Genomic DNA, 22,126 nt, shown 5'->3' on the forward strand with positions numbered 1-22,126 from the left:
CAAACACCGAAGAAAATTTACGTGTTTTACCACCACCGTGAAGAATTATTAACATATTCCTCAATTTGAAAGACGCTTGCCAGTATGTTGATTCAACTTCCTGGCGCGGAAATTTAATTGAACGAAGGTTATATTTAAAATGCGTCTAGCGTATATTTATTTGTCCCTAGTGTGTACACAAAAGTACGTACCGAGCATAAGACACAACAACGGATTTCGACACGTACGCTATAAGCCAACAAAAATCAATTTCATTGTATCAACACCAGCAACAAAGTTGATTTAATATGGAAATGTTTCGTGTAAGATCTGTTCCATCAAGTCATATTTCCCCTCCTACTGTGTGGAAAAGTTTCCTCTTTCACATTGTTCCATACTGACAGTTGTAATGGATGCGCCGTAAAAAGTTTGTTGAAGCTTCTGCATGAATGTAATCCGTACGAGAAGATTCCAACGAGAGAAGTAATTTCAAATTGGCCGCTTACTTTTCTCTTTTGCTTTTGTTTTGCTGTTCGAGCTACATTTGTTTTGAATCAAATATTCATCATGCCTTTTAAATCTATCTTGCTTCCAGGAACTACACTTAATAAGAGAAAATTCTCAAAAATACTCGCTAGCAATGTTTTTGCGTGCTTAAAAAAGTGCGACAGCGCGATATCAAATACACACACATTCACACAAAAACATAACTAACAAAGCAATGAGATAAATCAATGTCGTTTTTTGTGACATTTGGGGAGAACTTTCTCTTCTTTGCAACATCGTAAAAGAATTTATTATTTGTATTTCGTTTCATTAATATCAAATTAAAAAGTTCTATAATAGTTTAGTGGATGGAATTTGGAACTTTGGATGACCTAAGAACTTCTGAAACCTCAAACATTGTTGGCACCGAAAATGTATCAATATTCATGCCTCATCAGATTCCATCTTCACTTTCCGTGGAGAATTTTGAAGAATAGAACATTTTTCGATTGTTCAGAACATTATTCCACTTAAAGCAATATTCCATTTATTTTGTTTTTTTTGTTTTGTGTTTTGAGCTTTATTTTGTAGCATATTTATATAGACAATAAATAAATGCTAGCAATCGGTACAAAGCGTACTTTATCAAATGTCAATACTACTTAAATACGGAACAAAACGATCTGTGCGGAAATTAAACGAATTCTACTTATTCTTTCATCGAATGGAACAATACATCGTTTCGCATCAGCTTAGAATGTATTCTTTTAGGCGTAATGGTCAACTAGGTCATGGCTGCCATTGTCGGTTTGATAGACTTATTTTACCACACAATCGAATAGTTGTTCCATGGTATGGGGAAACGGTCTGGATGGGATTTTGTACCGGTCCTGTTGTGTGAGGTGGGCTCCAGTACCAAATACATAACCAAAACACTCGTCCTATGTCATTTTTAAATAAGAAAATGTCTTAAAATACTCCTTAAAATTATATCTTATTACGCACCTAAAAATGTACGACATCGAGAAATCTAAAATAAATTTTCTAATGTTATTTTTGCAACATTTTGAGAAATCGTCTACAGCAAAGCAAAGTTGTTTACATTACGTTCCATGAATAACAAAGCAAAAAAGTTCTAACAGTTTAGTAGAGGAAGAAAAGCGATGGTCTAACAAAATTCTCAAATCTGTTCAAAGCGAACGCGTATCAATATTCATGCCTCGTCAGATTTCATCTCCACATTCCGAAGAGTTTATCAATGAAATAAACAATTTTCATCTGTTTGCTACATAAGAAAAGTGGAATGGAGCTTTATGTAGTAACATATTTATACCGCCAATGAATTAGTGTAGCAATACTGCCGGTCCGACAATCGTAGTTGTCGATCTAGTAACACGGCGTATCGACCTTACCGAGTAATAGTAATATTGACATTGAGTAAGAAAACAAAAAAAATCAATTAATGCACATTTTTTCAAAGGTTGATGTTAAATAATTTTGCATAAAACTTAATAAATTGTCCTTTGTTGGTTTTTGTCCTACTTTTTTTTTATTCTTTTATTGCGAAATGTTTTGCTATATCTTGGAATTTAATTGATTAAAATTGGAATGGCCAAATAACATTTCATTTAAAGATCATGCGTATTTGAAGATCATTTTTAAATTCGCAATTTACTGTCACATTTTCTCGATTATTTACACAAAAACACTTAAAACATTTGTTTTTATTATTTTATAAATCCACTATTTATTACTCATAAGTGCTTTTCCGAGGTTGTCCAAACTCCATCAAACATTGGAAAGATATAAAAAATATGTGAAAAATGTGAAATTCACCACATTTCATTCGAATAATGTTGTAATCTATCAGTTTAAAATTTCAAACAAATTGCAAAGAACAGGTGTCCATATAGTTATGGTAAACACTATAGCAGCACTTGTTCAAATCAGCAAAATAATGGAATTCAATGCATATGTATAGCAAACAAATGACATATTTGTTATCCCTTGTGCTACGATATACATATACTACGTATGTTGTACATATACTACGATTCCTAATTTTGTTTTCAGATGTTTCCATAAAAAAGTAAATGAAAGATTTAAATTTCTACTTAACGACTTAAATATTATAAAAAGTTAACGAAATACATACTGAAGATTGTAACAGGCAGTGTACTTCTTTTATGACTTATACTACTGTGTCCAAAACATAAGCTGGCATTTTAATTTCAACGTACTACGAATCTATTTTACATCGAAGCAACTAATTATAGAGCAAACTCAATCACCTACGCACATCTAGCTCTATTTGAGTGTGTGTGTGTGGGAATAAAACAATCTTATAGTTCTACGAACCTACATAGAAATACTCATTCTATCACAAGTATCTTCTCTTCAGCGCGTCTTCTGTCCATCAAACCAACCGCTCGTCTTTTAGTGTGCTATTCGCTTTCATCATCTTAACATCTTACATCGCACGAAAAACTTTATCATTTAATTACGACAGACCCATGTACAATCAATCATTGGTATAACGGTGCGCCTCACATCTTAGGTTTATCCCGTAATTGATGTCACATTTCCATGACTGCCAGCTGCAGCACGACGCTCGCACGCCGCTGCTCGGTTGTGGACAACTTTATTAACTCGTCGCGGGACGTGCTGGTTGCGGGGCGATGGGACCGTCAATTAAATTGCTATCTTGCGCTCCTTCTTTCCAGCACCCAACCAGTAACGGGTTGCGCACATGTGTCAGTAAACGAACGCGATACGCGGATTGAAGATTCATCCAGCGTTTGCGAAACACACACACACACACAAAACGAGCGGAATCAATTAGAACTGGACCGTACTACAATCGGCCGTTTGCTCAATTAGATACCACGGTTTAAGCTAAAGTTGAACAAAATGACGATGAAAATGGTGGTGGTTTTAGATGGATCCCGGTGGGGGTGAGAAAATGTATTCACAGCCCCATGTACAGTACTGCCATCGCGGACACGGCAGCTAAGAAGGTGCATCCACCGGAAATGAATGTGATCACGACCGTCGTTCCAGCTGCATCGATTAGAACGCCCATCACCAGTGAAACGATTAGCTGTAAATGATGCACAAAGCGATAATCGTCAACGCCAGGGGAAACATTGTAATTGAATCACGAAGAAAAGGGTAGTGTTACCTGGGCAAGGCACAGGACGCTGCTCATCATCGACACGTCTGCTCCGAAACCGCGTGGTTCGTCACTTTCCACACACTTGCCATCTACCATGTGGAACTACAGTGGAGAAGAAGTGAGATTTATAGTGGATGTGGTAACTGGTTGACTGGGTTGTTATACCCCCAGAACCTCATTTACAGTACCTGAAAGTAGGCAATCATTACTTGCAGAGAGCAATCCCCGCATATTACGGCACATTTTGGACATGCTTGCCAAATTGTCTTACTAATTGCATACTTTCAGGCGCACGACACACAAGTATACCAACATACAGCGTACTTACCGAGTTTTTCGAATGATAATGGGAGATCAGGAGGAACGGCATGCAGAAAATGGTGGCGTACATGATACCGGTGAGCGAACAGCAGAGCATCACGATGGCACGGTTGCGCAGAAAACCCATCGCCAACATGCCGACACAGTGTGCCATCAAGCCGCAAACATACACGGGTCTTGCACCGACCCGATCAATCAACTTCTCTATCACCAACGAGTACAGTGAGGCACAACCGGAGAACAGTGCCATCCCCCAGCAAGCAAAGCGCACTCCTTCCTCGTACCGCACGAATGCCGGCGAATGCTCCAGGGCCTACGAGCAGATGGTGACCAAACAATTATAATCATTTTAAGCCATCAAATTTACCACCATTCTTACCTGCACGTCACCGTGGAACACCTCCGCGCCTACAAAGTCGGTAAAGTACAAACAGTACGGTAGATAACCCATGTGGGACAGGAACTGCGTCAGGCATAGGATCTTCATCGAGCGTGGCATCTGCAATGTGTTGCGTACAAACTGGCGGAAGCCCACGCTTTCGGTAAGGTGCGTTTGGGCCGTATATTCATCGCCCCGCATGCGTTTCACCTCGTTCTGTAACGCAAAGTGCGTGACCGGCCGGAGGAGCTCATCCTCTTCCTGCACCGGCAGCGGTATCTCCGCGAAGCTGGTCAGCGTGCTTACCAGCCCAATCAGCAGCACGACCCAGTTGGCCGTGAAGACGGCGGCTTCGTTGCTTTCAAAGTACTGGCCAATCGGGAGAGCGCTCCAGTCTATCGCACCGAACAGATAGCCAAGCAATCCGCCCATACCACCGATCAACATCATCGTGCTGAGTACACGGGCCTGGTCCTGGATCGTGCACACCTCCATGGCGTACGTTCGGCACAGCCCGTTGGACGCTTCGGCCGAGAAGTCGGTCGTCGTCAGTCCGATGGTGGTGATTGTGGCAATCCAAGCGACACTTCGCAGTCCAACCGTTTCCCCAATGAGACGTCCGTACGGAAGTAGCATCATGCCGAGCAGCATCGCAATGCCAAGGATCAGCAGGACAGGCCTTCGCCGGCCCCAAGCAGACCGCAGCCGATCGCTGACGGATGCTACAACCGGCACAAACAGCACGCCAACAATGGGTGGCATTGCCCACATCATCGTCATCACCGTGTGGGGCAGTCCGATCGCCAGCAGAATTGGTGCAACGAAGGCCGTCTCGGTCGCGTACGTACACTCGATGCCGACGATTAGCAGTGACAGCCGTACCAGCTCCCATCGTGTTTTCGTGCTAAAATTACACCCAAAACAACCGACCACACACGTGCGTGTCCGTTTGACGTTCAACTCACTCCACAGTGGCGTGCCTGGTGACGCGATTCCAATAGCGCGGTTTGCAAACTATCACCAGTACACTGACTTACCGAAACGTGTGATGATAAGCACTGCTCCGGTGTGCTTTAGCATACAGAAAACGCCGGCTCAGCATACCCTTCAGCACCTCGTCGTCCGTCGGTTCCTTACCCTCCATCGCACACGCTTTAATCTAATCCAACCAACGAAACTCTGATTTCGCGTACGTATGAATGCTACAGGTACCTGGATGGCCGGCAAGGAACACACCCGAATAGTCTTATCTAACTTCGGCGGCCTACTATGTTTTGTCACAATGCTGCTTGTTCGACCGCTGACAGGCAACAAACTTCGGGTGCGTTTGATCGCGCAAACGCGAACCTTTCGGAAAGCGACCAAACGCAACTGCCGTGAACCGCTGAAGCATGCGCGATGCGTTCTGGAACAGAAGTGGCGAGCTAGTTTGAGATATCGTACAGCAAACCTTGTGTCATTGAGAGTCGGAAACGAACGACCGTTAGAGTCAGTACATAAGACGGTAAAAAAATTCGTTCAACAAAGCTACTCGCGGTATGTAGAAGACACATCAAAAACAAATACACCCAACACGAACGCCTCCATTCCACGTCATCAACAAACAATAAACAGAAGTTAATTTTGGGATGAGTGAAATGGGAATACCCTCACCATTACCATCTCAGATGCTCACAACGATATGGCAATTTTCGATGTCAACTATACGCGGCCGCACGGTGCCGTTCCATTCCGTTCGTTTATCGCAGTGGTCGGCAAAATGCAACAGACGAGCTGTATGCGACACTTATTGGCACTCACATTAAGACCCTTCGTCAAAAACGATCCGTTTTATGCTAGCAGATTTACGAGATTAATCGAAATTATCAACAATTGTTGGACGGAACGTGTTGAGGAGTTCCTTATATACCTGGTCTTTAGGTGTTCTAGGTGTCTCAGGCATCTGCCAAACTATAAGCTTGTTCGACTATAGGTTGTTGAGACACACATAGCAATCAAATGGAGTTTTAAAATCTCTCATTTATCTCGTGAGTTTATTGTAATATTTAGGATTTTTTGATTTCGTTATCGCAATAAAGATATTTCTAGTCATGCGAATTGTTCCCTGGACTTCTACGAATAGTTTAAACTACAAACGACTTAATTCTGTGTTGAAATGATGCCTAAACTATTACAATTATAACTAGGAAATTAAGTACAAAGTGTAGACGAACCAGATAATGGGAGCGACAAAATGAACTTATAGAATGAACTTTGAAATGAACTGTACAAGAACTTAGGAATAAACGAGTTTCAATTAGACCCTCCACGTGGTTATTACCCGTTGAGAAATAGCAATATCAAACAAATGGCTTATATATTCAGCTGTTTCAAACACGCTGCATCTTTTGAATACTTTCTGGCTTTAGATTTACTTAGATGTATTTATAAGGATGGAGATGAGTATGAAGATTTTCTTTGAAAAGTCTTCTTTTCAGTCATCATCAAGTCTAAAAATGGTCAGAAAATCAATAAAATTATTTGAAGTCTGGACGAAAATGCATTTTTTAAATTTTGCTAATTCAATCGTTTGTATGCTTACTATTTGCCCCACTATTGCTACACTTACCCTAATGTACAAATATGCATTAAGTTTTACGCTTTGGTTCAGTTAAACTCATTCCATAGATATGATTATAGAATGTATCCCTTGGCAACGATAAGTTTGTCAACCACTGGTCAATTGCCATTCGTGTTGCCTTGAAAAAAAATGACCTCTCCTCCCCCCTCCCTATCCCCCTTACAATCACACAATGATCAGGATGATTGTAATGGATTTATTGCGCTATTAGTTTGCATCACATTAATTGAAAAGTGTTATCTACGGCGAAACGTCATATAACAATCAGAGTGGGGATGATTTGTTTAACAATCTACATTGTCGTCTAAACATTACGGACTTTAAATCATTTTGTAACACTAAAGAACGTTATTGTAATGATCAGCATTATCTTTTATCGTTTTCCGCGTTAGTACAGTGACTATATAAGCAACACAAAGGAATGACCTATTCAATGTATTGACTTACTTTTAGTTGTTTATGTAAATGAATGCTGTAAGCTGGCAATTAAGACTATTATGTGGTTGGAATCCCGTACGCAGGGCTGAATATCCAGCAAAGTGTAAATAAAGTTAAAGAAAACCAAGAAATGCAGGCCTAGACCTCTTGAGGGCATTATGTCGATAAAGAAGAATAAGAAGAATATAGTTCAAATACAATATGTTTTGAGTTGAAAAAGTAAAGAATGGAGCACTTTTAAAGGTTGAAACAATGTTATCAATACTGTTTCACAGTCTGTTTCACTGTGGGCAATAAAACTTGGTTTATATTTGGAAGTATTTGCCTTTCGGTATGAGGAATAAGATAAGAGAGAAAACCACTGGTAGGAAACATTAAGAATCCAACAGTTAAACAACCATTTGTTCACTGAAACGTTAAGCGCTGATTACAGAATGCAAAGTTTCATGGTTTATGCTCCCAAATCACCTCAGTAAGAATTAACTATCAACAATGATCACGATTGATCACGGTAGTGTTACGATTTTATTGCATTAACATGTTGACGGAGGAACTGTACAACATGATGAATATTCCGGGGCACAAATTTGTTAAGACGCAGCTTAACATTTATTATCTCGCTAGTTAGTACCAACTGCTTTCCACTAATTGGACACAAATTATTCCCCAATGCTTGTATCGGTTAACAACTTAACAGCTGTGATGATGGCGATAAACAGTTGCTAGAATGATAATGGCCATATTTCCACACGCTGTAATAGGTGCGTTGAATAGTAATGACAGCATTTTAGTTTGCCTGTTTCTACAAGATTTTCGAAGAACTATCTTTCTTTAAAATTCAAAAAACCTTGTCGAACATATAATTTTTATCGTTTTAAGCAATCAAGCTATTTTGTGGTGTGTTTCTCATATTTGTGAGACTGATGATTTAAATCATCTTGATTTAATTCAGTTTATTACATAAAGTTGTAATACTTATCGCAAATTACGATTCACTATTAGCCACGTATTTATTCATATTGAAATGTCCTCAACTATAATATGCAATAAGTAACTAGCAGTGCAATAAGCTAAGGCAGTTTATTTATACTTTTAGAGTGTGTTTACTTTATGGTTATTACTTGTATGCCTTAGATTGATGTATAATGCTAAGTGTAAGTTTGAAAAACGTACGTTACTTCACTGCAGACCTAATAGAAGCAAGAATGCGGCATCCAGAACCTACATAAAAATCACAACATTTCTAGCAACTCATCAGGAATGATTCCACCTCGTTGAGGAATAACTTACCATTCGCTTTACTGATAAAATTACTTCGTAAACTTCCCCCTTCTGCATTGCTCTACTTTCACTTGGCCTACAATTCATCATCTGCCTCCAACAGTAACCTTAGCGAATTTATACTTTAGCCACTTCCGAGTGTAGGCGAATGGTGATGAATTCCGCTTTGCAGAAAATGTTTCGCTAAATGCTCGACCGTACCGTATCAACGGTCAAACTATGCTGAGAAAAGCCATGGATTTCTTTGATCGCATTGCTGCTTGTACCTTGAAAGTGTATGCTCCGAGCGACTTCGTTCACGAAACGGAAACGCTCGTGGCTCTTTAGCTTTTGTGTTTGCGAAAACTTTAAACTTCTGCAAGCACACAATGAGCTTCCGTTTGCAGCTTCCGCTCCGTAGCGATAGACGTTGAAGGGTAGGGAAATGTAACAAACCCGAAGTTCATTAATTGATGATTATGCACTAGAAACTATGCCAAGGTGACATGGCATGGCAATAATGTTTGTTCTATCGGTTTACTGTTATTTTGTTTAAAGAGTATTGAAATATATGCAAGCCCTTGGAAGTTGGAAGCAAAATACGTAAATATAGTATTAAAAAAGGAATGCTGGAAGATAATTGCAAGGTTTTATGAACTACCCTAATGTTACCATATTATTGTCTAAATTATTATCTATTCATTATATTATGGTATTATATTAAAATCATAATATAATATAACTAAACTATATTAATATTAAAATAATATTTAACTATATTAAAATAACTAAAATTGATTAATTTAATATCCAACTTTGTGGTATCCAGTGCTACATACTACTGGGGTTGTGTAGCACTAAGCAAATGTTGAACAGAAAATACTTAACAATGGAAATCTCATGTATGCCAATCGGTTCTTTCAACAACGCTCTCTACATACTTGTTGAACTTATAAGATGTACTTTCTGTTGTTTCTGAATTTGCTTCTTTCAGCATCATCATGCAAACATCGGATATCACGGCATATCACACGGCCTACAACTACACACTCAACCAGACGGACGTGAGGATTGTCCTGGAGGATGGTAGGCAAACGAATGGTGTAAGAAAAACCTCTTTCATCTAACCCTTTCCGTCATTTTGTGTGCAGAAAACCTTTACCAAGTACCCATCGGGCTGCTGGTGCTGTTGTCCATCTTTTACGGCACCATCAGCATCTTGGCGGTGATAGGGAACTCGCTGGTGATATGGATCGTCATCACAACCAAGCAGATGCAAACGATCACCAACATGTTTATCGCCAACCTGGCGCTAGCGGACGTCACGATCGGTGTGTTCGCCATCCCATTCCAGTTCCAGGCGGCCCTGCTGCAACGCTGGAACCTGCCCGAGTTCATGTGCCCGTTCTGTCCGTTCGTGCAGCTAATCAGCGTTAACGTGTCCGTCTTTACGCTCACCGCCATTGCCGTCGATAGGCATCGGGCCATCATCAATCCGCTCAGGTGAGGCCAACCACAACAGTGTTTAGTAAGCGTTCACCATGACGTTTTGCGTTTTTCCCTCTCTTGATAGAGCACGGACATCGAAAAACATCTCCAAGTTCGTCATCAGCGCCATCTGGATGCTATCGTTTGCACTGGCCGCACCGATTCTGTTCGCACTTCGAGTACGTCCAGTATCCTACATTGCATTAGGTACGTTGCAAACACACTTATGCATCGTCGTCCAGTACGGTTCGGTTACTTATGAGTTCGCTGTCTCTTCCGTGCAGGTGGTATGAACGAAACGTACACAAACATTACCGTACCGTTCTGTAAGGTGGTGAACTTTGAACACGGGGAAATTCTGCTCTACCGCTACATCCTCGTGCTGGTGCAGTACTTCATACCACTGTTCGTCATCAGCTTCGTTTACATACAGATGGCCCTCCGGCTGTGGGGCTCGAAGACACCGGGTAATGCGCAAGACTCACGAGATATTACTATGCTGAAGAACAAGAAGAAAGTGAGTGCTTGTTTGGAATGGGCGGTTTGGAAGCATGAAGCATCTGATGAATGCTGCTCATCTTTAATGCAACGGAAGAGCTCATTTTATTCACTATTATTTTCCTCTTAATACTTACTTTTTCCAACTGCAACTTTTTCCAACGGAAGGTTATTAAAATGCTGATTATCGTTGTGGCACTGTTCGGCGTTTGCTGGTTCCCCTTGCAGCTATACAATATTCTGCACGTGACGTTGCCGGAAATCAATGAGTAAGTGGACGTAACTTGGATTCTTTTGCATAATAACAGCACAGCAACGTAATTAAATCTTGGAGAAACATTTCAATTTAAAACTCAAACCGGTTCGAACGTCGAATTGCATACATTTAGGCGCTTACATAAATCTTATCAACTGAGGAACGCTCCGCTTCGAACAATCATATTACATTTCACATTTAATTACTGATGTGGAAATCTAATGAACCCAACATAAAAGCAAATTAAACCATGGATCAAACATTAATCATTGATATTAAACGGGCACGATAGATTATTGGGAATGCAGTTTTTATTTCCAATCCAGTTGCTTACGCACGCAAATCTCTGCAAATCTCTTCGTTTTCATTACAATTTGTACAGCAGCGTGCCGGGCTGGCGGTAATGAGCTTACGGCAAGGCTTGTTCAATTTCGATTATCTTTCGCAGATATCGTTTTATCAACATCATTTGGTTCGTCTGCGATTGGTTGGCCATGAGCAACAGCTGCTACAATCCGTTTATCTATGGCATTTATAACGTAAGTACAGTGTCACAATTTTCTATCGAATCGGCATACCAAATGGAATCGAACGCTTGATTTTGGTTGACAACTAACGCGCTTCTGATTGATGTTTTCTCTTTGATATTATCAAAACAAATGCAACCTGCCGGCCAACGTGTTTCGCGTAGGAGAAGTTTAAGCGCGAATTTCGCAAACGCTATCCATTTAAGCGCGATCAAACGTACAACCATGCGCATGAATCGGATAAAACGTCATCTATTTTCACGCGCGTCAGTTCTATTCGCTCCAGCTACGCTACATCGTCTATACGGAACAAGCTGAGTACGAACCGCTATTCAGCAACTAAGCAGCTCCAAGCGCAGTTCAAATATCCACCATCGAATCATCATTTCCATCATCCTCCTGCCGTTACCCACAACAATGCGGCCCATATGCACGAGCTAACGTTCGGAACGAAACAATGCCCCTTGAACTTTGACGGCACTTCAACGACCACCTTTGCTCAGGGGCGACCGATAAGCTGGGAGCAAAATGTGGAGCAACAGTTGGTTGAACACGATAAATTGATTGGATCCATCACGGATCCACATCAGCAGCAGACACTTGCGAGTTCCAGCATAGGCGACATTGAGGATTACCAGCTACGAACGAAGGAACCGATCTCTTTGACTTCAAACCGCACCGAAGCAGCAAGGCAGCGAAATGGTACGTCTCGGGAATCCACCCTAACCACCAACTATATTGACCGGATGGCACTGAAACATCCGCATCCGGACAGTGGAGGTGAGGGTGGCGATGGTGAACCGGAAACCGGTGTACGCTCCATCCACGAAGGGCTGGACTCTGGAGGACACTTGTACTGTAACGATTTAGAAGAACTTGGACCATACTTTGACTAAGGGCCTCGAGAGTAACCTTTTAACCAAACCACAAACGTCATCCGCGTGCGTGAGGGGCTGAAATGTATATATTTGACTGCTTTTTATCAAGTACATAATGAGCAATGTATATTAACTGAGAGCTGTTTGCATTTAATGAGTTTAAATAAAGCTAAGGCCACAACTAAATCACTTTGCAGTATTGCAGATCAATCTTTTTTATTTTATTTTGTGCGTCATATCAACGAGAAGTGTCACTTGATGTAACAACTTAATGTCTTCTGTTGAACACCCAAAATTACGTGCGGATTACGCATTTGCTTATCATAATGGTATTACAGGTAAACAAATTTAAAACAAATTCATAAATTAATCCAAACAGTTTTCGCAATTAATTTTTTCCGTTTTCTTTACTTCGTTGTTGTTGTATCGTATCTAAAGTTTTAATTGGAGAAGCAAAAAACAATCCAAACTGGTAGACGTTAAACTTTTTCCAATTTCCTTTCCTTGGGTCGTACTTTTTGGAAACCTTTCAAATGTTCCGTGAAAGTTATCGATTGGCTAACTTTCAATTTATGATTGATTGTTTTTTCTTTTAAACCATTTTTACTTTGAATTATTTCATCATTTCTATGAACATTGAACTCTGAATTTCTGCGCAAGGGAGAACAATGGATTCATTACCATCGGAGTTTTATCAAAGAAGTTTAACAAGTGTTTCAACCTGTTCAGAACCCAAACACGTAGAAATGCAATTATTAATGTATAATCATGTATGTAATTTACACTTTAATTTAGTCCGCCATATCGTATCGTATCGATTTTAATTCGATTCTGATTCTGTGATGTGTTTTAGTACTCCCTTTTTCTAATTCGCTGTCTTCTAATTCGCCCGATTCAATGTGGTTGTTTTTTTTAAATAATGCAGGGTTTACACAGCCAATCAGTCATCGAAAAATCCACTGAAAGTAGTCATTAACAGTTGTTTTGTCACCGTAAATCCACAATTCGGCAGCGTAAATTCAACAATGGCGTAAATTTCATCGTAAATTTAAAATTTAATTATGTTTTGATTCTACATTGTTCAATTGGCTCCGCTCTGTTTAATCCACATTACTGCCTCCACAATAAAGGATTCATATTTAATTGTTACGAAATAATTTCTGTGGTTTAATAATTCACAAATGTTATGTTTTTAATGTTCAAATTTATTAACCTGTTTTTCTGTCTGTTAAACGTGTTTTTTTGTCTCTGCATCAAGCAAACTGTAATTAGCGTATACGTACGTCTTTCGTTCGTTTTGAATTCTCTTATGTATCTGAGTTTGTTGAAGTTTGTTGAAAATTAATCAAAAATTAACTTTTATATTTTTAAACGTTAAAAATATAATTTTAAATTATATATTGAATAAGTTTGGCCAAATTAGATTCAAAGTTTTCAACGCTGTTTTTGGATTTACGCTGTCAACGATCACCAATTTAATAACGGTTATGCATTTACCAGTTATACCGGTTATACAATAAAAATTATACATTTACCTTGAGGCTGCAATGTTATACTTTATTTGCAGCTCAGTTTCACATTGTTTATAAAATAATTCTTTTCAAAACTAAAATAAAATGCTAAAAAACGTTTGAAGCACGTTAATAAATAGGCAAAAACATTAATAAAAGGATTTAATGTTCCCGTTACTAGTATAATCATTACTAGTATATAATACATGGCGTTGCCTGGTAGTGTATTGGTAATGGCGACGGTCTTCACACAACGGGACCGATAATATTCTCACCCTAACCAATCACCCACACGCAGGACTGGTAAAGTCAAAGGAAGCTCGAAATCGCAGACCTACAGACCTCTTGAGGTTTTTATGCCACCAAGGAAAACGAATATGTACAAACATGATGACTGGGGCTAATTTTCATTTATATATCAATCCACTCCCATATCAACACATCCAGATGATGCAAAAACTAATGTTGCATACTTTTAGGAGTCGATTGTAGTAGATAAACATTAAAAAGATAAACATTGCATACCTTCAGTCATTCTCATCAAGGTAATTCTGCAGCGCAAATACAAACTCATGTATAGCTCAGCGAAAATTTATTTCTTAACTTTATAACTGCCACCGATTTCACTGAGTTGCCGTTTATCAACAAAATGAATATGTTTTTAAGTTTAAAAATCATTTCCATATTTAATTATTTTTTTTTACACCTAACTTTTGATTTGTTTTCTTTTTGTTTCATTTTACGTATTTAGTTTAAATTTATGTTATGTTTATATTTTACAGAGATTGCCCAATTCCTATACAGTCTTTGATACAAACAATCTCATGATAAAAGTAAGTATCTCAACCGTGAAAAGAAGCTAACAAATTGTTCACAATCTACGCGATCCAAGCCAGGCTCATGTAATCAAAGATGTTTGACCAGGAATTTTCCTTAGGTTCTGTTTCTACAATGAGTGTACAGTACTAAACCCCTACCTGGAAGGAACAAATCAAATGTTTTGAAATCAAATAAACTGGATTGGTTTATTGCATCAAGCACTAATCAAACTGCGCGAAATGAAACGACGCGTATGATTGCAGGAAACCCTTTTCCTTTATTTTCTCATGCTAGTGAAATTCCACAAATCATTTCTCGATTGTCGACTTGCTCAATCGAGACAACTGACGCTGCCGGTGTCAATTCTCGTCATCTGTCAAATCGAGAGCATTTTTCTATTTCGTTACCCATCACTGGATTCATTACTGCACGCCTACGCAATTTTGTTTCTGTTTTATTGATCAGATAATTTATTGTGTTGAGAATTTCGATGATTTTGTTGAGTAATGATACATTTGAAAACCGTTTTTACAATCCTAATCGATTTCGAGCCATTGTTCTTTACAGGGTGCACCATTTACGGGTATTATTTCTTTATTTTACTCGAAATACACTAAGTAAGTAGTAAGTGTTGTAAGTTGTAAGCTCAAATCAAGTGTTCTAATGGAATAAAACTCAAATGCGTCACAATTTTCCAAACACATACTGTATTTATTATTGACATAAAAAATTACTTGCTTAGTATCGCCCTTTATTGAATTTAGTTATTTCGCTCAAAATTTGCTCTTTATGTCCTTACTTTCATCCTCATCCTCATCCTTTCTGCTTAATTCACTGAACATATATCACTGGTCCATGCTTGTTCATAACCAACACGACAACCTCGCCCTGTGTGCCACGTGTGTCAAATCCTTACGAGATCAAAATGAAAAATAAATTCCGCACCACGTACAGCCGGTGGCCCAGCCTTAAGCAAAAATAAACCCATATCAGCTTGTTAAACAGTTGACAGAAAAAGCGTATCCTATCCGGCGACAATTCGACAGCGGGCATTCGGCACAATGAGGTGGAAAGAAAATAGAGAAAAAATAAAGATATTTATTACGGTGCGAAAGAGGATCAATCCCAAACGGCTACTCCCAGCAAATCGGTCTTACCTCCGATGCCACGTTGTGCTTTTCACCTTCGATGGACGATCCTTGAGACTGGGTTCGGCAAGGAAGTAGCGTCGTATGCCGGGAATGTAGGACTGAAAGTACTCGTCCCAGTTGACGGTGGACAAATCGAATTCAAGCATCGATACTTCGGTGGGCGTAAGCAGCGTCCGCAAACGGACCACGTTTTCGTTCGCAATGTGCCACTCTCGCAGTCCGAAATATGCCATCAATTCTAGGAATCGGTTCGTCTTAGATACCATTCGCCGATAGCTAGCGGAAGATTGAACATGAAGCAGGACAAAATTGTTTGCGAAAGCAACCGACAGCCGCACGATGGTCGCCAGATTTCAAAATACAGCAAATGTGCGACACGATTTTATGTACTTACAGGGGACGTTTGCCTTGAATCTGGCGCACGAGATCTAGCAGCCAGGCCGGAACTGTGTGACAGCAGTGGGAAAGGACTCGGAACAGTGCCCTGTTCGATACAATCGCATACGCGTGATACCTAGTGATGGAATAGACCGGAAAAAACGAGAATTGTAGGACGTGTTGTTGGACCATCTTGTTGGACTAACGAGTGGGCGATTGAATGCACGAAATATACACACAATTTCGTCTAGGTCTATGTTGGTTTCACTTTTTGTTACCCCATAGCATTCATCACGATCGATGTCGTGAGCAGAATATATATCATTCATTGGCCGCGCTGCGGACCAAGAGGATCTAAGAAAAATCCTCTTTAGCGATCTCTGCACAAAGTTCTTAGTAAAACGATTAAACGAGCAGACACTGAGATTTCCTGCCAAATTAACAGATTGTGCATATAATTAACAGCCATAATCTTATCACTAAAAAGACTCCTTTCGCTCAGACATTTGTGGAAGCGCTAAATGATTATAAGCAATCACTAAAACAAATACACTTTAAAAGTTTTCGAGCTCAAATGGTAAACATGGAACGATTGCTTGTCTTTTTAATTGAATTGATTTATTTAAGATATATCAATTTCACTGTCGAAATCACACTGATAACAACTTGAAAAATCTCGAGCAAGTTGGAAAGACCTTTATTTGACTTTCTTTGGCTAAATTTGTCTAGTTTCAGTACAGCTCGTTTTGTAGCACCCTCTACATTTGAAGGCAATATCATATACCTTTCTCATCTTATCGGAAATATTTTATCCAACAAACCCATGAAATACTATATCGACTTGAAGTGTATTGTATGAACACACTACTGACATTTCTAAAACTCCAACAATCGAACTAGATGGTGGAGAGATCATTGTGGAACCTTTTGGAGCTACAGTTCTTTAGCATTAAATAAATAAAGGGTTTCGCTTCTCTCGCCATTCCAAAAGCGATCAATTGCCTTGGATGTCAGCGCGTAAATCGATAGTAAAACTAATATGAAATTCACTTTTCTTCGGTTCCTGATTGTTCGTGTTTGGTCCGTGTTGTTATACATCCTTGCGCAATTATAGAAATATAAATCGCGACCATTAAATATCTTCTATGATTCTTCCAGAAGCAACAGGATTATTTGTGGACCAACCAAAACACACGTTTGTACTGTTGTTTACGAAACGTAAAAAAAGTTTGTTCATTCCTTTTAATTAATTCGTTGCCAAAAACTCGTGTTAAAACGAACATTTTACGATGTACAGTGATCATACAAAATACTAGTTACGATTCTATCCATAACATATTTTCACTAATTACCTTGTTGGGATATGAGGTGGAATTAACATTATTTTCTCCACCTATCACGCGTCAGGCTTACAAAATGTAAACCCAAAAGACACAAAACATTATAGTCTCTTACGATCTAGAGAAGCAGAGTATTATTTTCGTGTTATTTATGTTCTCTTTGAAGATTCTGGCTTTTATTTTGTTTTTTTTTTTTTCGAAGAATATGCCAATAATAGCCGGTCCACATATATAGAGGACTTGGGTATGCAAATTCACAAAAAGAAACTGATAAATCCATGTAGCTGGATTACTGTGTGGTATATTATGTACCAGATACGTAGAATAAATGATTTTCTTCGAATTCTAATCAAAGGCGGGACAAACTGTTGTTAGTCAACGGCAATAATTTGAAAGGTACCTCATACTCCTGTGGATTTAAACTGTAAAACACTGTTATCACTTAATAAAATTAGATTTTATATTCCCAATCAGATAAAAAAAACTAATTTATATCATTAAAACCAATCAACTAAATAAATAAAGAAACTTCTTCACTCGAAACTCCAGTAGCGTCGACGACACCTGGTATGAAGTTCTAGAACTCACATACGCCTCAGCGACATGAACAGCGCCCAATATAAATGACACTCTCTTAGAGGCTTTCGAGGAAAAGATTCTCGGAAAGAAGATCTACTGTCATGACAAACTCCACCATTTATAAACTCCCGATCGTATAGTGAAATAGACTCGCCAGACACCAGAAAGACTAGGATCATGGTTTGGTCGATGATGGCACTCAACCGTGCACGGTCATAAGTATGGAAGTAACATATGTACTACCAATAAAACTAATTTTAGAGAGTTCTACGAAATAGTCATTACAGTTTATCAGCTGCATCGTCAAAAAAGACAATGCAATTGTTTGATGCAGCTACATTCTATTGGCTTAAATGTTATAGACAAAATTCAATAAATAAGATAATGAGTTCGCAATATGGCTATAATTGATTCTGATACTAGGAAGGCATAAAAACACGGTATGCCTCGTTTTGTTATTTGCATGGTGGAATTATTTCCAACGGCTTAACCTCCACAACGTTACTTGCTTGGGTATTATTAATGAATCTCAATTAAAACCAATTATAATAAGTACGGATGATACATCATCACTGTTAAAAACAACTCACTCAGGTTCTGCTCGAAAAGCGCGTACGTAAGTACACCATTCACAATACTCGATATTGATTTTTATAACTCACCAGAGCAGCCGCTTGATCCACCCGTCGAATCCCATCGATACCGAGCTCATGTACCGTCCCCAGGTAAGGCTCGATTGTGAGTACATATAGTTGTACACCGGCACCAATTGTTGCGATTCCCAAGCACCAGTTTCAACCGGATCCGGTTGGTGCGGCCGACCTATCGATCGGTCCGCCACATCGAAACCCGCCACCAGCATTGCGTTCACGCAGTAATCCACCGGCACCAGGTTTGCCTTCTTACGCCCATCGCCATGAATCACACGCACGTAGCCCTTCACCGTCCACAGGCACAATCCGGCCGGACCGTTGAGATTATCCGTCCAGCCAGCGAACGGTTCCCGGTAAGTCGAAAGAACTGCAATAATATACGGCTTGATCAGCACATTCATGCTGCCACTCATCGAGATCTTACCTATTGGTGGTCGGAAGATGCCTATCGGAAGGTCGGAAAATTGTTGTTGGATAAGTGATTCCGCACACTTTTTGCTGAACGTGTACGTATTGGGTAGGTCACCCACCAGACAGTGCTGCAATCGATTCATCTCATCGGCAGACAAGAGATTGGAAAGCTGGACGCAGAATGGAAAACGAAAAATGGAAACAAATATCAAAATTAATTCTACTATGTTGCAGGTAGAAAAAGAAATAAATTAAGTATAAACCAACAAGTTGGCACCCAAGAATCCAAGGCAATTTAATTATTCCAAAATAAAACAAAACACCACATGATTGCATCCCTACCTGTAGCACACTGTCGGGATTGAGCCACGAGTCCGTATACACCTTCTCCTGTATGTGTGTTCGATCACAGTTTGAGTAAAGCGTGGACACGTGCACGATGGCTTTCAGCCGATGCATACGCCGAGCAAGATGCATAATTCGCCGCGTTCCCACCACATTGGTGTCGATAGCATTTTTGATGCTTTCGTTGAATTTCACCGACGCAAGCACATTGAATACGAGCTCAGTGTCTTGTAGCAGCACCGCTTCTTTGCAACCGTCCATACCTAAGCCAGAATCGTTTGCTTCCAGCGATATCTCTACCGCTTCGATGCGTTCGAGCAGCTGCTCGATGGAAGTGGTCATCCGAAGCCTTTCGAAAACCTATCCACGAAACGCCGGCCACAAGGAACAAATTCAGCACGCAAATTAACCCCCCAACAAAGCCGGATTTAGTTAATTCAATTCCATTGATACTGATGCACTGTGTTCGGCGAAAAGTTAACGAGCTCCAACGCGCTTCCGGCTGTCTTTTCCGTACTACTTACCGCATCCTTAAGCAGGTCCTGCAAACGTTCGGCAGGTTTTCGTCCATCCTTCGTGCGCACGGCTAGAAACACCTTCCGAACTTTCAGACAACGTAGGATTTTCTCCAGCAATACCTTACCGAGAAAGCCGGTTCCACCCGTAATCAATATAGTAGCGTTGCGGTAAAAATCCAACACCCGATCCGGTGAGGATTGTTCCGCATCGAGTCCGTTTCGCTTGGGTTCCGTACTGCACGCCGCCATCTCGGTACGAAACGTGTGACGATATCGTCCGGAGCACCAGCCAGCGACTGACGGGAAGTTGGTACCGGGAAATGTAATCAGGTTAGCGGATTATGTAGCCCACATACACGTTTGCCACCAAGCATGGAAGTGAATGTGCGTGAGTCATACTAACCCTTACGGCGGGAAGCTACAGTCAAGCAACCATACAATATTGATCATGTTGGATGGGAACTTTCAACAGCTGCTCTTCACAATGCATGACAGACGGTGGGCCGTTGTTCAACTATTTCGAAATCGAATCGAACGCCTTTGGCGAAAAATCTACACAGAAAATGCCTAATTTCTCTTACACATCTGGTATAGTTTTACTTACCGTGCGATACTGTGCATAAAGCGTACAAAAACTAATACTTTCGGTATGAAAAAACTTTGCCTACCAGCCGCAAACTTCCGTCGTTAGTGCATCAATTCGTTGTTCTGTGGGCAACGGAAGGTTAATTAAAACGGAAAAAAATATTCCGAACGACGGATTTCCTTTGCTCACTACATTGTGCTGCAGAACAGGTTGGACCCATTTGTTTACAATGCGAAACGTTCACCGTGTTTGCTAAATGTTAAAGTTATTACGCTTAATAGTGCTTTTGAAGGATAATCGAATTATAATAATAGATCATGTTTACTGATGTACCACCAATGTTGGCCGTACAACATTTTTCTTCACTCGAAATATCTATTCACCGTAAAGGAACAAAGCATAATCCTACGATGGATGAATTTGTTTGATAAAACAGCTTAATGATACTGTACACACTGATTGTTTTTTTTTTTCAAATCTGCATGAATATGCCTACGAAATCTTATAAATAACGTTCTGGACCGGAAATTGTTCCGGTTCAGCCATTTCGGGCCGGAACCACTATAAAATATGCTACCAGGCTGCGCCATTGTTTAACTTAAAGATGAAAAATCTATAAATGCCAATCCTTGGTTCCTTTACAAAAATGGGGGTTGGAATAGTCCTTAACAAATCACACATCCTATGTATTTTGTCTACATGCTCTCGAATGAATTCGGGTTGGACATTAACGAGGCATAAAACAAGTTGATTTTCAATTTCTAACTTACGCGGGGATTATGTTCAAATAGGTGAGTGCACTTTCGAAGTCGTCCAAGATTTCACCTATCTTGGGTGAAAAGCTTTACATCGACAATAATATTGATGTTGAGATACATTCCTGATCCTGTGTCGTGACATTCCTGAAACATCATGTGACAAGCTGATATTCTGAATGCAACACACTAGATGTAGCATAACTATATAGAACTTCTATAGTTCCAGTTCTCACATACGCCTCTGAGACATAAACTTTGTTCAAAACTGACGAAACACTCTTAGACGCGTTCGAGAGGAACATTATCAGAAGTATTCTTTCCTCGTATGTGTGGAAGGACAATGGAGGAGCCGCTATAATGGCGAACTCTATGAACTTACTGTCGACCAGCTGATTAGAATCGCCCAGCCCGAAAAAGTCGATAAGGTTCCGTTTTACGTCGTACACATGGACAGAGAAGGGAAATAGAATATCCAAATTGAGTTGGAGTGATGGCGTTGATTTGTCCCCCAGAAAGCCCGAGATAAACAATTGGCTGACGACTTCGCTCGACCATGAGCAGTTTAGAAGACTCCTGTTGAAGGTTTCATTCTGGTTATTACACGGTACCAGACGATTTTAAACTGTTGCACTTCTTGGTAGAACCTTGGTAGAACCTTGGTACGGACAACCCGTTTAGCTCAATTGTCTGATTCCAATTCTCAATGGCTGTTAGTTCAATGTAACAGGTCGGGTGATAATTGTTTGGCCTAACACATATATCGCGCTAAAAG

The 22,126-nt window shown here is 39.9% G+C and overlaps 3 protein-coding genes across 3 annotated transcripts; 1 reads left to right on the top strand and 2 right to left on the bottom strand.

The window, feature by feature from the left end:
- Positions 1–2,671: 2,671 nt before the first annotated feature.
- LOC128297755 (proton-associated sugar transporter A-like) lies at positions 2,672–5,484 on the bottom strand. Its single transcript, XM_053033447.1, has 5 exons — positions 5,378–5,484; positions 4,341–5,244; positions 3,969–4,274; positions 3,647–3,742; positions 2,672–3,565 (listed from the first exon to the last, which is right to left on the bottom strand). The coding sequence occupies exons 1-5, from the start codon at positions 5,482–5,484 to the stop codon at positions 3,434–3,436; spliced, it is 1,545 nt and encodes a 514-aa protein (XP_052889407.1). The 3' UTR covers positions 2,672–3,433.
- Positions 5,485–9,659: 4,175 nt separating this feature from the next.
- Positions 9,660–12,478, top strand: LOC128297174 (substance-K receptor-like). Its single transcript, XM_053032771.1, has 7 exons — positions 9,660–9,744; positions 9,810–10,161; positions 10,232–10,353; positions 10,431–10,663; positions 10,813–10,913; positions 11,349–11,439; positions 11,592–12,478. The coding sequence occupies exons 1-7, from the start codon at positions 9,660–9,662 to the stop codon at positions 12,321–12,323; spliced, it is 1,716 nt and encodes a 571-aa protein (XP_052888731.1). The 3' UTR covers positions 12,324–12,478.
- A 2,898-nt stretch (positions 12,479–15,376) lies between these two features.
- Positions 15,377–20,259, bottom strand: LOC128297856 (fatty acyl-CoA reductase wat-like). The gene is made up of 7 exons (XM_053033568.1): positions 20,017–20,259; positions 19,490–19,852; positions 19,161–19,317; positions 18,746–19,103; positions 16,181–16,300; positions 15,793–16,062; positions 15,377–15,659 (listed from the first exon to the last, which is right to left on the bottom strand). The coding sequence occupies exons 1-7, from the start codon at positions 20,257–20,259 to the stop codon at positions 15,548–15,550; spliced, it is 1,623 nt and encodes a 540-aa protein (XP_052889528.1). The 3' UTR covers positions 15,377–15,547.
- Between the last annotated feature and the right edge of the window lie 1,867 nt (positions 20,260–22,126).

Source organism: Anopheles moucheti, chromosome 2 (genome assembly GCF_943734755.1).
Source record: "Anopheles moucheti chromosome 2, idAnoMoucSN_F20_07, whole genome shotgun sequence".
In the NCBI taxonomy this organism is placed as follows: Eukaryota; Metazoa; Arthropoda; class Insecta; order Diptera; family Culicidae; genus Anopheles; species Anopheles moucheti.